The sequence below is a fragment of the Stomoxys calcitrans genome, chromosome 5 (assembly GCF_963082655.1).
Source record: "Stomoxys calcitrans chromosome 5, idStoCalc2.1, whole genome shotgun sequence".
Taxonomy (NCBI): domain Eukaryota; kingdom Metazoa; phylum Arthropoda; class Insecta; order Diptera; family Muscidae; genus Stomoxys; species Stomoxys calcitrans.
The window spans coordinates 154182262-154197129 of NC_081556.1; the positions used below are offsets into that span (position 1 = coordinate 154182262).

General features: G+C 35.3%; 1 protein-coding gene across 7 annotated transcripts in view; it reads left to right on the forward strand.

Moving 5' to 3' along the window:
* LOC106094415 (protein grainyhead) overlaps window positions 1-14868 on the forward strand; it is a 467628-nt gene that overhangs the window by 370122 nt on the left and 82638 nt on the right. For 5 of the 7 annotated variants that reach the window (XM_059370613.1, XM_059370612.1, XM_013261660.2 and 2 more), the window contains exon 3: window positions 8928-9330. In XM_059370613.1, coding sequence (XP_059226596.1) covers window positions 8928-9330 — 403 coding nt within the window. The remainder of the gene's footprint in view (window positions 1-8927; window positions 9331-14868) is intronic. The other 2 variants (XM_059370615.1, XM_013261653.2) reach the window with 1 other exon arrangement.

Below are 14868 nucleotides of genomic sequence, written 5' to 3' on the forward strand. Positions count from 1 at the left end.
GTTGCCTTTGCATTATCTTTCATGGCATTCGCTCTCTCCATGCTCTCCCTGGACACAGTAATGGGATGTGGCAAGTATGGGAATCAATTTCATTAAGCTGGGATTATGCGCCACCTTGGTTTATTTTTAGGCAAATTTTTTCTTGCTCTCAGCAACTCCATTCTGCAGGCCCAACAATGACTATGACTATATGCCAATATACATTGACTTGCCAATAAAACTGTTTATTTGTTGCATTGTTACAAGCCTCTCAGCCCAACCAAGGAAAGAATATGTCCATTGTTGATGATCATAATAAGCTAAACATCACAATTCTTTTTTTTTCGGATTGGCTTATTAAGTCCACCAACACTGAAGCTTGAAGCTTCTCACACTTCAACAATAGCAGCAGGTGGTTTGTTTAGAGGGACACAGAATGTCGCCTGAGATGAGTGTTATGGTTGCCATTAAAGAAATGACCATGATATGCTTTAGCATAATGGCCAGAACAGACCGAGCGCTAAGGCTCTCAAAATATTCTTTGGTCAGGCCAAGGTGTCTGAGCTTGTATTTGTAAGAGACATCAAAAGTCTTTCATAATTTTCAGATTTTATGAAGTCACGACATTTTCAAACTGTGCCACCTCAACTGCCAGCCAGCCAAATACAAGGAGCAAACTCAGTTCAGAGCAATGCATATGCATGACAAGCACAGCAAACTTACCGAAATGGCACTTTACATTTTTCTTCTTTGTATGCAGAGGAAAACACAACAGCTGAAGTAGAAGGTGAAGGTGAAGCTGAAGGAGGTTGAGGAGGTAGATGACCAAGGCGTTGATGGCGACAATGCCAAGCGTCGATAATGTTGAAAAGTTAGCGTGTGACTGTTAATAGGATTAAAAACCATTAACGCATCACCGCGATGAAAAAGTAACGAATTTACCAATATAGAAAAATTTCCGAAAAATAAATATACACGCCAATTTTAATATTGATGTCCATAATGTATCTTACATTCACACACACAGACACATACATATTTAGATACATTAAAGTTTATGAATGTAATTTTAGCCGTGGGTAGAAGGAAATTATAAGGAAAGTTTTTTCTTTTTTTTGGTTTTGCTTTTCAAAATTAATATTCCCCGTAAAGTTCCATCATTCAAGTTGTCATGTCATGTGGGGTTTTTACATTACATGCAAGGAAGTTGAGCATACATTAAAGAGTTAAACAATTTATTTTTATAAATCGTCTTTAAACAATTGGCACATGATGGTGAATTATTATATTTTTATAAATTAATTAATTAATAAATATTTTGGGGAAAAAGAAAGGCTAGGAAATGCCATAGGGTATCTTATTATTGATCATTTAAGATGAAAGGTAACTCATTGCAAGCATTTAAGATGAAAGTATTTTATGGGCAGTTGTTTTGTAAAGTTCCGCTCACCTAAAGTCTAGAGGTAGTTAGACATTATTAGTATGAAATGTTTGAGAATCCTTCTAATAGAAGGCCTGTATACCCAGATTTGTCTAATACAGAATCTGGCTGAAAGTTTCTTATATGTTGTGAGTATAGTTATCATATAAAGAAGAACCATGGGCTAGAAATAGTCTCAGTCTCAGTCTCATTAAGGTTCATACGTTTCATAGAAGCCTGGTAAGGCCAATTGGTGTACGATAGGCATTTAAAGGATAACTTCGTATTTATATTAAAAACATGATTGACCTAAATTTAAAAATTTGCAGACCTATTGGGTTGCCCAAAAAGTAATTGCGGATTTTTCATATAGTCGGCGTTGACAAATTTTTTCACAGCTTGTGACTCTATAATTGCATTCTTTCTTCTGTCAGTTATCAGCTGTTACTTTTAGGTTGCTTTAGAAAAAAAGTGTAAAAAAAAGTATATTTGATTAAAGTTCATTCTAAGTTTTATTTAAAATACATTTACTTTCTTTTAAAAAATCCGCAATTACTTTTTGGGCAACCCAATATATAATGAAATAAATTGAAAGATATCACATTTTTTAAATTTTCGAAGAAAATTTTTCTTTGTTTTTTCTTTAATGGTAGTACAACGTATACTAAAGTTAAGAAAACGGTTACTTAAAATTAAGAATATTTTCCTTGATCTATGTATTGTTGGTATTGATATCAAGCCAAAAAAGCAAAACTTTAAAATATCAATGATATATTTAAAAACCAGCAACGAAAGGCAAAAGTCGGGCAAAGCCGACTATATTATACCCTACACCATCCAGTATACGTAATACTTTTAATAGATAGCACTTTTATCCTAATTTAGTCAAACTTTAATAATGCATACCTATTGAAATATCGAATAGAACCTTATACGATTTTCTTACAATGATACGAAAATGAAAAGTCGAAACGCATAAAAGATATATATGGGAGGTTTATCTAAATCGATTTTGATGAAATTCTGCTCACGTATTGTCATAACAATTAAACCATCTCATGAAAAATTTTGTAGAGATCAGACCAAAATTGTGGCTTCTACAGCCTTAAAAGGCCATATCGGATGCAAAATGTATATAGGAGCTATATCTTACACTGGACCGATTTTTATGAAACTTTGCACACATATGGGGACGTTGAATAAAACGGCCCATGCCAAATTTTGTAAAGATCACACCAAAATTGTGGCTCTTATAGCATTAAAAGGCCAAATCGGATGAAAAATATACATGGGAGCTATATCTAAATCTGAACCGATTTTTATGAAACTTTGCACACATATTGGGACGTCACAAGAAGGAGCGTTGAATAAAACGCTCCATGCCAAATTTTGTAAGGATCAGCCCAAAATTGTGGCTACTACAGCTTTAAAAGGGCATATCACATGAAATATATACATGAGAGCTATATTTAAATCTGATCCGATTATGATGAAATTTTGCACACATATTGGGACGTTACAGAAAGCACTTCGTGCTAAATTTGGTAAAGATCGCACCAAAATTGTGCCTTCTACAGCCTTAATAGGTCAAATCGGACGAAAGTTATATATGGAATCTATATCTAAATCTGAACCGATTTAGATGAAATTTTGCAAACATATTGGTACGTCACACGAAACATTTCATGCCAAATTTGGTAGAGATCAAACCAAAATTGCGGCTCCTACAGCTTTTAAAGTGCATATCGGATGAATGATATAAATATATGTGGGAGCTATATCTCAATCTGGACCGATTTTGATAAAATTTTGCAAGCATTTTGGGTCGTTAAAAAAAACACTTTGTGCCAAATTTTGTATTAATCGCCTCGTGACTCCATTAAAAATCGAAATTTCTTTTGGAAAAAATGGCTGTATCTCCTCAACTATGCGTCGTAGAGGGAAATGGGCCTTAATTCATGACTCCATCAAAAATCCATTAAAAATTCGAAATTTCTCTTGGTAAACTTAAAATGGCTGTATCTCCTAAACTATGCATCGTAGAGAGAAATGGGGATTAATTCGTGACTCCATGAAAAATCCATTAAAAATCGAAATTTCACTTCAAAAACTTAAAATGGCTGTATCTCCTAAACTATGCTTAAAAAGGGCACATCGGATGAAAGATATATATGGGAGCTATATCAAAATCTGGACCGATTTTTGATCAAAATCAATATCATTCGTCCTTGGACCAAAAAAGACACTAGTGCAAAATTTTGTGAAAATTGGACTACAAATGCGACCGGTACCTTGATTACAAAAATACATGGACAGACAGACGGACATAGCTAAATCGAATCAGAAAGTGATTCTAAGCCGATTCGTATACTTATCGATGGGTCTAGCTCTTCTCCTTCTTAGTGTTGCTAACAAATGCACAAATTTGACCACAGTGGTGGTGCTGGGTATAATTAAGTCCACCAGATTTGGAACTTTTTTTTGCCAATTAGTTGAGGCCACCGTAGCTCAGAGGTTAGCATGTCCGCCTATGACTCTGAACACCTGGGTTGGAATCCTGGCGAGACCATTAGAAAAAATTTTTCAGTTGTGGTTTTCCCCTCCTAATGTTGGCGACATTTGTGAGGTACTTTGCCCTATAAAAACTTCTCCCCAAAGAGGTGTCGCTCTGCGGCACGCGGTTCGGACTCGGCTATAAAAAGGAGGTCCCTTATCATTGGGCATAAACTTGAATCGGACTGCACTCAGGGATATGTGAAAGAGTATAAAAATTATACGCAGATCAACTACAACAAAATGCGTCATATAGCCTAAACGCTTTAGTTTTCATTGTAATTCCTGCCAATCATGCGCCTCAAGCAAATTACAAATGACTCATATTTTTTGTGTGTAATTCACAAACAGCCTTGATTGAGACATTAGTTAGTTGTTTGTTATTTCTTGGAAAATGGTGGTCAACTCAATTGTTTCTAGTTCAGTTAAAATGTCATAGCAAGAAAATTTATGGCCCCCTAATGAATGAATGAGAAAAAAATTTACCAACGACATTTTGCTTTGATTTTCTTGAAATATTTTAAATATTTAATGCAATGAATTATTAATCTAAGGCAGACAAAATCAAAGCTCCTACAATGCTAGGCATTTGTATGAAACACATGAGACTACTGGGCCTGATGCTAACCAACTAAAATGGACGTGAGGCGGGAGCTATTCATTCACTTACGATTTGCCAACGACAAGAATTTCATATGGAATTAAAATTCTCACAACACCTGTTGCGATTTGTTTTGTTTTGATTTGGCTTGAAGATTGAGGATTGACATGTTTTTTTTTTTGTTAATGAAACTACAGAGATTTCGTGTTTTTATAGATGTAGTGTTAAACACCCTACCTTAGTCACATAACACTTCACACCCTCTTTGGACCAATAGAAAATAGGGAGTTGAGTTTGTTGACTGATAAGCTGGAAGACCATTACCACTCGTTAATCTCATTCATCTACGTATTGAGGTGAGGTGATATAGCAAATGAGTTGTGCGATGCCAAAGTCTATAATTTTTTCGTTTTAGACCAGATTCTCTTGCAGATAACCTACAACACCAGTTTTTTCTTTTTGCTTGGTTAACTGCCTGCTATTGTCTGCTTGTTTTTTTTTTCTTGTTGCCTACCACGTGAGCCAGCTCGTCTGTTTTGATTTGTAAAACTTCTTTGCTGTTTAGTTTTCTCAGCATTGTTGTTGTTGTTGATGTGATTTGTGGCATTAAATTGTTGACGCGTGCCTGCAATTTTTGTTGGTTGTGCAAAAAACGAACCAAACAAAAATCGTTGGAAAAAAAAAACTACAATAAAACATGATTTTTGTGGTTGGCTGATTTTTATGTCTGTTTACCGTACGGCGCTGCCAAGACTCTGACGATCTGAATGACGTCTTACTGACGGACTGCCAGACTGTTCTGCATGTTGTTTGTTTGGCTTTTGATTGATTTTTATGCCATTCTTTGTTTGCTTATGCTTGCGATTTTTTTTTATTTCTGGTTTGCTGATCTCAATGTGTGGTATGGCATGTTTTTCACCAAGGATTGCATTTTGTTGCAATTCAACAAAAGCCCACATAAATGCTGAGGTGTGTGCTAACAGCCACCAAGTGGACTGGTTGCTGCACAACATCTCCTACTCTTTGGCCACTTGTTGGGTTCTTTTCGTTTGGCTGGCTTTGGTTTTCCTTTTGCCAAGGCTACTTTGAAAATTATATTGGAATTGGATGTAGCATGGCAACCCAAGAGCAAAGAGTGCCTTGCATACTGGAGGCTTTGCCGGCTAAGTAGCATGCAGCAAATGCAGTTAGATGAACACTTGGCAGCTTAACTGCTGCCGAAGTACCCGCTAGGAAATGGAGCTAGTTATGAATAAATTTTTGGAGTTCAAGATTTCGTTACAGATGCCACCTTATATAGCCTTGTGAAAATTGTTTGGCATTGTTCAATTGTTTAAACTTTCCGATCAGATATCGGTAACAGACGAATCAGGTTCTTCAATAGACAAAATGGTTTCGTCACTGTATTAGTAACAGCTCGATAATTAACTCATGGTTATACCCTGCACCACCACTGTGGTACAGGGTATTGTAACTTAGTGAATTAGTTTGTGACACCCAAAAGGAAAAGAGATAGAACCATTAATAAGTATACCGATCGATCCAGAATCACTTTCTGATTCGATTTAGCTATGTACGTCTGTCTGTCTGTCTGTCTGTCTGTCTGCCTGTCTGTCCGTCTGTCAATGTTAATTTGTGCACAATCTACAGGTCGCAATTTTCATCCGATCGTCTCCAAATTTGGTATAGTCGCCCAAGAAAAGAAGCCTATTGAAATTGGAAAAAATCGAATCAGATTTGGATATAGCTCCCATATATATGTTCGTCCGATTTGCAGTAATAATGCAATAAAATGGTCATTTGTTAACCGATTCTCTCGAATTATGGTAGGAAGAATTTTTTTACGACTGTCAACATTACTGATGAATTTCACGGAAATCGGTTCAGATTTAGATATAGCTGTCATATGTATTTATCGCCCGATTTCCACTCCCAGAGAAATTGCAAGCACATTTATTGACCAATCTTTCCAATATCTGGTACAACACTTTCCTCGACGACTACCGGAATATATGAGAAGTTTGCTTGAAATCGGTTCTGATTTGGATATAGCTCCCATATATATGTTCGCCTTTTTGCAGTAATAATGCAATAAAATGGTCTTTTGTTAACCCATTCCCTCGAAATTTGGCGGGGCGGAATTTCTTATGACTCTGGGCATTACTGGTGAATTTCATAGAAATCGTTTCAGATTTAGATATAGTTCTCATTTGTATATATCGTGCGATTTTCACTCCTACAACCATTGCAATCGCTTTTATTAACCAATTTTCCCAAAATTTTGTACAACGCCTTGCTAGACGACTTCCACATTATCTGAAAAGTTTGATTGAAATCGGTTCAGAATTAGATATAGCTCCCACATTGTACTTATAGGGTAGGTGTAGGGTATTATAAGTCGGCGCCATCCGACTTTTCCCCTTATTTTTTTTTATTTTGTTTTATTTTATTTTTTTTTTATTTTATTTTATTGTGCTGTATTTTATTTTTATTTTATTTTATTTTATTTTATTTTATTTTATTTTATATTATTTTATTTTATATTATTTTATATTATTTTATATTATTTTATTTTATTTTATTTTATTTTATTTTATTTTATTTTATTTTATTTTATTTTATTTTATTTTATTTTATTTTATTTTATTTTATTTTATTTTATTTTATTTCATTTTCTTTTATTTTATTTTATTTTATTTTATTTTATTTTATTTTATTTTATTTTATTTTATTTTATTTTTTTTTCAATTTTTAAATATAAAAAGTGGAAAAGATGTCGATGGCAGCTGATTACTTTTAGCATTGTTTAATGGTTTTTGCATCGAGGTTAGTTTGTATGTTTTTGGCATGCTGGCCTCTGTTTTGCTATAGAAATTTTGTTTATTTTATTTCAAGTTCAATTAAGTTGTTATATTGTTTTTTTCAACTCTTATATTAACAACATCGCTGCCACCACCAGCTGTCCATTATTATCTCCATCGACATCATTATCAATTCCTATCCAGCTTCCATCTAGCATCCAGCATCTCCAACAAACAGCCATATGATAATCATTATCATCATCATAGTCATCATTTGGTAGCACTTTGACTCTTTTTTGCCAGACATTGATGAGGCCGGCTGCTTGTTTGTTTGTTTTTATATCCATTTTACTGCATATTTCTCTATTTTCCCCCCAATGGACCATTAAAATATATAACAAAAAACAATTATGATCATTATCACCATAATTGGGCAAAGATCGCGCAAAAAAGCCAAAGGATTTCTTTATGACCAATTTAATCAACACTTCAATGGAGATTTTGCCACTTCGCATGCCGTCATGGTGGCAGAAGACAGTGACAATGATGTAGACGAAGACGAAGAAAATGCTGAACAAAAGCCAATTGTGTAAAGTGTCAATGTACAATTATAATAAAATGAAAATTGCCTAAAAGACAAGAAAAAGAAATTTAGTTCCGCTAAAAGCCATTGTTTTGACCATTTTAGTTACCAGAAATTAAAATCCTAGATGAATAGTAGGAAATTAAAAAAAAATGTACTGAAAAATAGCGCATGGGAAATTATGTGGCAAAAATATGCAGGATATTGCTAATAACTCCTTTTTTGATTTTTGTTATTATGAAATGGCATTTAAAGTGGTTTGGTTTTTATTTTAAGAATCCAATGCGGAGTGATATCTTAATAGCAAATGAAAACAAGTAAAAAGGCGTCAAGTTCGACCTTTTACTTACTAAGTTAAATCTGGCGTTTTTGAAAATAGGGGTTAGGGGAAGGGTCCATCCCCCTCGCGGATATCATCAAATGGAGTAGCCTACTATATCCATCGGGTAAGATAAAAACAAACTAACAAAATAGCACAACATTTTAATTTTCATAGAAAAAATTGAAATAAGCCAGTTTTTAGCATACCATATACCTATTTAGTAGATTTTTCTTTGCTGAGAACTTGTCTTGCATTGTGGACCAGGCTAATATATTTTGTTTTAATAATTGTCATTTGTTACAAATTTGAAAAAAGAAGTTTCTTTGCAGGTACTCCTCTCCCCGCTATGAGGCTAATGCAATATTTGTCAGTGCGCGTGTGTGTTGGCTCTCAAACATTTGTTTTAGAGTGTGCTGCTTATTAAATTAAATTTAATTAAAATGTTTCTCTTTTTTCTCTCTTTTCTTTGCGCTCCTAATCAAAAATATGTTATTATGGCTGATGATGATGAAAATCACATGTGCATATGATGCTCGCTCACCAAACAAATCAACAACGACAAACTACAAACGAAACAAACGTTTGTTATAAACTTGTAACACGTATGTATGTATGTATGTATGTATTTGTGTGTATCTGCTGGGGTCTTATTTTGTTGTGGTGCTTAGTGCTCCCAGTTCGACTGTTAGCAAACTTAACGGTCAAACCACACCTCTTGATGTTTCGAGCCTATCGCAAAACGAGATTCAAGGCTTGCTGCTTGGCTCACACCCATCGGCCACAACGGCCGGTTCGGCCGGCGCAAATGTCACCTCAGCCTCAAACATTGCCCACCAACAACAATCAGCCATTGTGGCAGCCAGTGCAGCAGCTGCTGCTGCGGCTGCAGCCGCCGCCAATGGAGGCTCCGGTGGTCCGGGCACAGTCGTCATAACAGCTGATCAACAACGTCAACAGCAACAGTCGAATGCAACAACAACGATTAGCATTAAGCGAGAACCCGAAGATTTGCGTAAAGATCCTAAGAATGGTACCGCTAGTAATGGCTCAGCAGCCAGTAGCGGACAAAAGGTGAGTGAACCTTCCCCATATCTTTTTTTTCTCAAACTCGTCAACGAAGCTATGTTGATATAACTTGGTACACAAATTGCTACCAAATGCCTATATGCCGTATTACCTTGAGAAAAAGAAGCAGAAGGTTAACAGGATATTCTTAAAAAAAACCCGAAAATTGTTAAAACCTTAAACAGGTGTTAATTACAGGAAAATCATTATCATTTTTTGTAACACATTTTTTTCCTTTAATTAAGTATTTTTTTATATTAATAATAACCCCTAAGAAAAAGGACGCAACACGCAAAGAAACCAGTTTTGTTTTGAAACACTCAAAAAATGAACCACAAAATCCAAAAAAAAATACAATACCAACATAATAATTGACATTTGTTCTTACAAAAAAAATTAATAAAGAAACATTGGGCGTCGCTTTACATGGCCTCGTACACATTGTCTCTCTATGGCTTTTCTGCAAACTTATTTCCTTAGCCTCTTGCTCTGTTCTTCGTTCTAATGCTTGGCTTTCTTTCTCCCATTTAACAGCCATTCATTCATCTATTCATAGCGACGATCACTTAAGCAACCAGCCCATCACCACCCCACTTTCAGACACTCACTCTTAGATAAACCGCTTGCACACCTATTCACTCCGATTGGCATTTGCTTTGCGCATTTGTATGCATCTCTCTGTAGCAGTGTCTTTGTAGTTGTAGTTGTTGGCCTATGTCTCCTTCATTACTTGGGCTTTGGCTTTGCAATTGGGTGGCTGTTTTTCTTCAATTGAATGCTTGACTTGTTTTCTAACAGTAATTGTTGTTGTAGTTGCTTTTGCATACAAACGTGTGTGCCCCTCTTTGGGTTCGTTAGAGTGTGTGTGTGTGTGTGTTTGTGTGCCTGTGCACCGTTTGGCTGTGCTGCAACTCTGTCTAGCAAGCAACGTTTGGCTATTGGCTGAAATGACAGAATAACTAACTCAATTCATATTTTCCTCTCTCTTTCAACTGTGCTACAACACACAGTCAAGCATAGTGAGTGCTTGCGTACCGAGTAACTGTTATACCCCCTCCATATGAAATACACTAACACATGGCACGGCCTTTGCTATCTCTGTTTGGCTTGTTACAACTTATTTCAGGCATGGTGGCGGAAATATCAACTTTCTCTCTTGCTCCCATTGTAGAAGATAGGCCAAGTTCTACCCACAGTTGTAAGGCGCTTAATTTTGTATTGCGAGAGCATGCTTGGTATAAAAGTTTGATGTTGTATCGAGTTGGGCAAGGGGTTTTGGTTTTTTAATGACAACCTTATGCAACTTGTTTGAAAAAGGTAACGGAAGTTGGATGATATATTTCATTCAAGAAATATGTTGCACATACCCTTACAGCTCTCAAACAAACACACAGGCATGCTATTGAAGCTGATAAGAAAGGACTTTTATTGTTAAATGAGAAGAATTCTAAAAGGTTTTATTTCATAGAATGGGGAGTAAATTTTTAAAGAATTTCTAATTTGTCGTTATGAAACGACATATTTGATTTGAAATATTTGGCTTGACACACTATTTCATTAAATTTATTCCAATACCAATCTCAAATGAATTTCAGTATTAGGAATAAATAAGTCTAATAGCACTTGGAAAAGCCGTCTAACAAATAAAATGTTCAGAATTTGATTTTTAAATCTAATCTATAAGTTCAAAAAAACAGCATGTAAAAGAGAGATTCGCAACCCATTCTAATCCATTCTAGACCACTACCCCTTCTTGTGGTGCAATTGCTTGGAAACTTATCATGTGGGAAGCTTGTGGCTCCCTAATAAAAACAAAAAATGGTACAACCGGTGTTTTATGTAGTAATTGGTAAAATTGGTAAAAAGATAGGATAGACATTATATTTAAAATCAACACGTAAAAGCGTACTGAGGTCGCATGCATCGCATTTGTCAAGTTCTTTGCCCTTTGCTCTTTATAGGAAAACAAAGGATAATAGATAAAAGACCATATCTGGTTATGGACCGATTCAGACCATACTTTTGGATATTAGAGACCACAGTCATTGTACAAAATTTCAGCCACGTCGTATTCGAATTGCTTCCTGTATAGGCTCAAGAAGTATAATCGGGAGATTATTTTATACTGGAGCTATATCCATATTTGGCAGGCATGTTGAAGGTTATATGATAAATCGTCGTACAATATTTCAGCCAAATATAACAATTGCGCCCTCTATAGGCTCTAGAAATATAATCGGTAGATCATTTTATGTGGGAGCTATATCAGATTTTGATCCGATTTGGACCAAACTTAGTATAGTTGTCAAAAAAAAAAACTTCAAGCTAAATTTTAGCCAAATTGGATAACAATTGCGATCTCTAGAAGCTCAAGAAGTCTAGATCCGAGATCGGTTATTATGATAGTTATATACATGGACCGGTATGGCCCATTTACATTCTGGTTCTCTGATTATTATTTCGATGTGTTACAAACGAAGCTAACGCTAACTTTCGTAGGAATAAAGATAGGCATTAGAAATATTGCACAAATATTTCCTTTAAGTGTAGGTCAGTTGGGATTGTAAGTGGGCCAAATCGGTCCATGTTTTTATATAGCTGTCATATATACCCATCTTGGTTATTGACTTTAATTTATTTATTGTCTGAATATTCTGCAATCTGGCAAACAAGTATTTGTTGGCCCATTGATATTTTGTATAAAACGGCTCAGATTTAGATATAGCTGCCTAATGTTGCCCGATTTTTCACTTGGAAAACCATAGATAGGCTATTGGTGTAGGATATTAAAAAAATTACTCTACCCCTCTTAAGGCTGCTCTTATTAGTATTTGCCTTATAATGTACAACGTGTTGACTGAAATGGGCATCGCAGTTTGATTTGGAGCAGTTTTGTTATTTTTCTTAAGGGCGATTTTCGTAGGAAATATGTAAATAAATTAAAAATGACTTGCAATTTTTCCATTTTACTGTTCAATCTATTGTGCAATCTGATACAATTATCGCATTGCCGCACTTATTAAAATGTTTGATTAAACGTAAAAAATTACGAAAAAAAACTATCTGCAATGATAGGTGATACCTAGGCGAAAAACTGTTATTGGAATAGGTATTAAGAATATTTAAATGAATTCCTATACTGAAAAAAGCCATTTGAAACCATATTTGATTTAAACTGACAGTTTAGGAAAGTTTTAACATTCATTTCTAATACAAAAAATAAATAACACCGTATATGAGGTATTCTCTGGAGAACTGCCACTTTGAAAAAATACAATTTTCATAAGAAAATACTTCCTGCCAAATTTCGAGAGAATCGGTTAACAAATGACCATTTTATTGCTGTATTACTGCAAATCGGACGAACATATATATGAGAGCTATGTCCAAATCTGAACTGATTGCTATGAAATTTACCAGTAACATCGAGAGTCATAAGAAAATCCTTTCTTGCAAATTTCATGAGAATCAGTTAACAAATGACCATTTAATCGCTGTATTACTGCAAATCGGACGAACATATATATGGGAGCTATATCCAAATCTTAACCGATTTCAATGAAATTTACCAGTAATATCGAGATTCATAAAAAAATCCTTCTTGTCAATTTCGAGAGAATCCGTTAAAAAATGACCATTTTATTGCAGTATTACTGCATATCGGACGAACATATATATGGGAGCTATATCCAAATCTGAACCGATTTCTATGAAACTCCATAGCAACATTGAGAGTCATAAAAAATCCTTCATGTCAAATTACGAGAGAATCGGTTAACAAATGACTATTTTATTGTTGTATTACTGCAAATCGCACGAACATATATATGGGAGATATATCCAAATCTGATACGACTTCTATGAAACCCTCCAGTAACATTGAGAGTCATAAGAAAATCTTTCTTGTCAAATTTCGAGAGAATCGGCTAACAAATGACCATTTTATTGCTGTATTACTGCTGGGAGCTAAATCCAAATCTGAACCGATTTTTTCAATTTCAATTTCAATAGACTTCGTCTCTAGGCCGAAAAACATGCCCATACCAAGTTTGAATACGATCGGTTGAAAATTGCGACCTGTAGTTTGTACACAAATTAATATGGACAGACAGACGGACAGATAGAAAGACAGACGGACAGACAGACAGACAGATGGACAGACAGACGAACATAGCTAAATCGAATCAAAAAGTGATTCTGAGTCGATCAGTATCAATGGGTCTATTTCTCTTTCCCTGTACCACAGTAGTGGTGTAGGGTATAAAAATGTAATGGCTACAATCATCATACCCTCCACCATAGGATGGGGGTATACTAACATCTCTACTTTGTTTGAAACACCTAGATATTTTGATCTAAGACCCCATAAAGTATTTATATTTTGGATCATCTTAACATTTGAAGTCAATGTAACCATGTCCGTCCGTCTGTCCGTCCGTCCGTCTGTCTGTGGAAAGCACCCTAACTTTCGAAGGAGTAAAGCTAGGCTCTTGAAATTTTGCACAAATACTTCCTATAAGTGAAGGTCAGTTGGGATTGTAAATGGGCCATATCGGTCCACGTTTTGATATAGCTGCCATATAAACCGATCTTGGATCTTGACTTCTTGAGCCCATAGAAGGATCAATTCTTATCCGATTTGGCTGAAACTTCGAACCTGATGTTTTGTTATGACTTCAAACAACTGTGTTTAGTATGGTTGAAATCGGTTCATAACTTGATATAGCTGCCATATAAACCGATCTCGGATCGTGACTTCTTGAGTCTCTAAGGGGTGCAGTTCTCATCCGATTTCGCTGAAATTTTACATGAGGTGTTTTAATATGCCTACCAAATTCTTTCATAAATTGGTATGGCACCTATATAAACTGATCTGGGATTTGAGATCGTGAGCCTCTAGAGGGACCAATTCTGGTCGAAATTTTGTATGAGGTGTTTTGTTGTTCTGTCCTTAGTATGGTCCAAATCGGTTCATAACCTGATATAGCTCGCATATAAACCGATCTCGAATCGTGACTTCTTGGCTCTCTAGGTGGTGCAGTTCTTATCCGATTTCGCTAAAATTTTGCATGAGGTGTTTTAATATTGCTACCAAATTCTTTCATAACCTGTTATAGCTGCCATTTTAACTAATCTGGGATTTGACATCGTGAGCCTCTAGAGGACCCAATTCTAGCTGAAATTTTGTATGAGGTGTTTTGTTATTACTGTCAACATCTGTCCTTAGTATGGTCCAAATCGATTCATAACCTGATATAGCTCCCATGTAAACCCATCTCTTGATTTTACTTCTTGAGTCCATATATTGGGTTGCCCAAAAAGTAATTGCGGAATTTTCATATAATCGGCGTTGAAAAATTTTTTCACAGCTTGCGACTCTGTAATTGCATTCTTTCTTCTGTCAGTTATTAGCTGCTACTTTTAACTTGCTTTAGAAAAAAAAGTGTAAAAAAAGTATATTTGCTTAAAGTTCATTCTAAGTTTTATTAAAAATGCATTTACTTTCTTTTATAAAATCCGCAATTACTTTTTGGGCAACCCAAT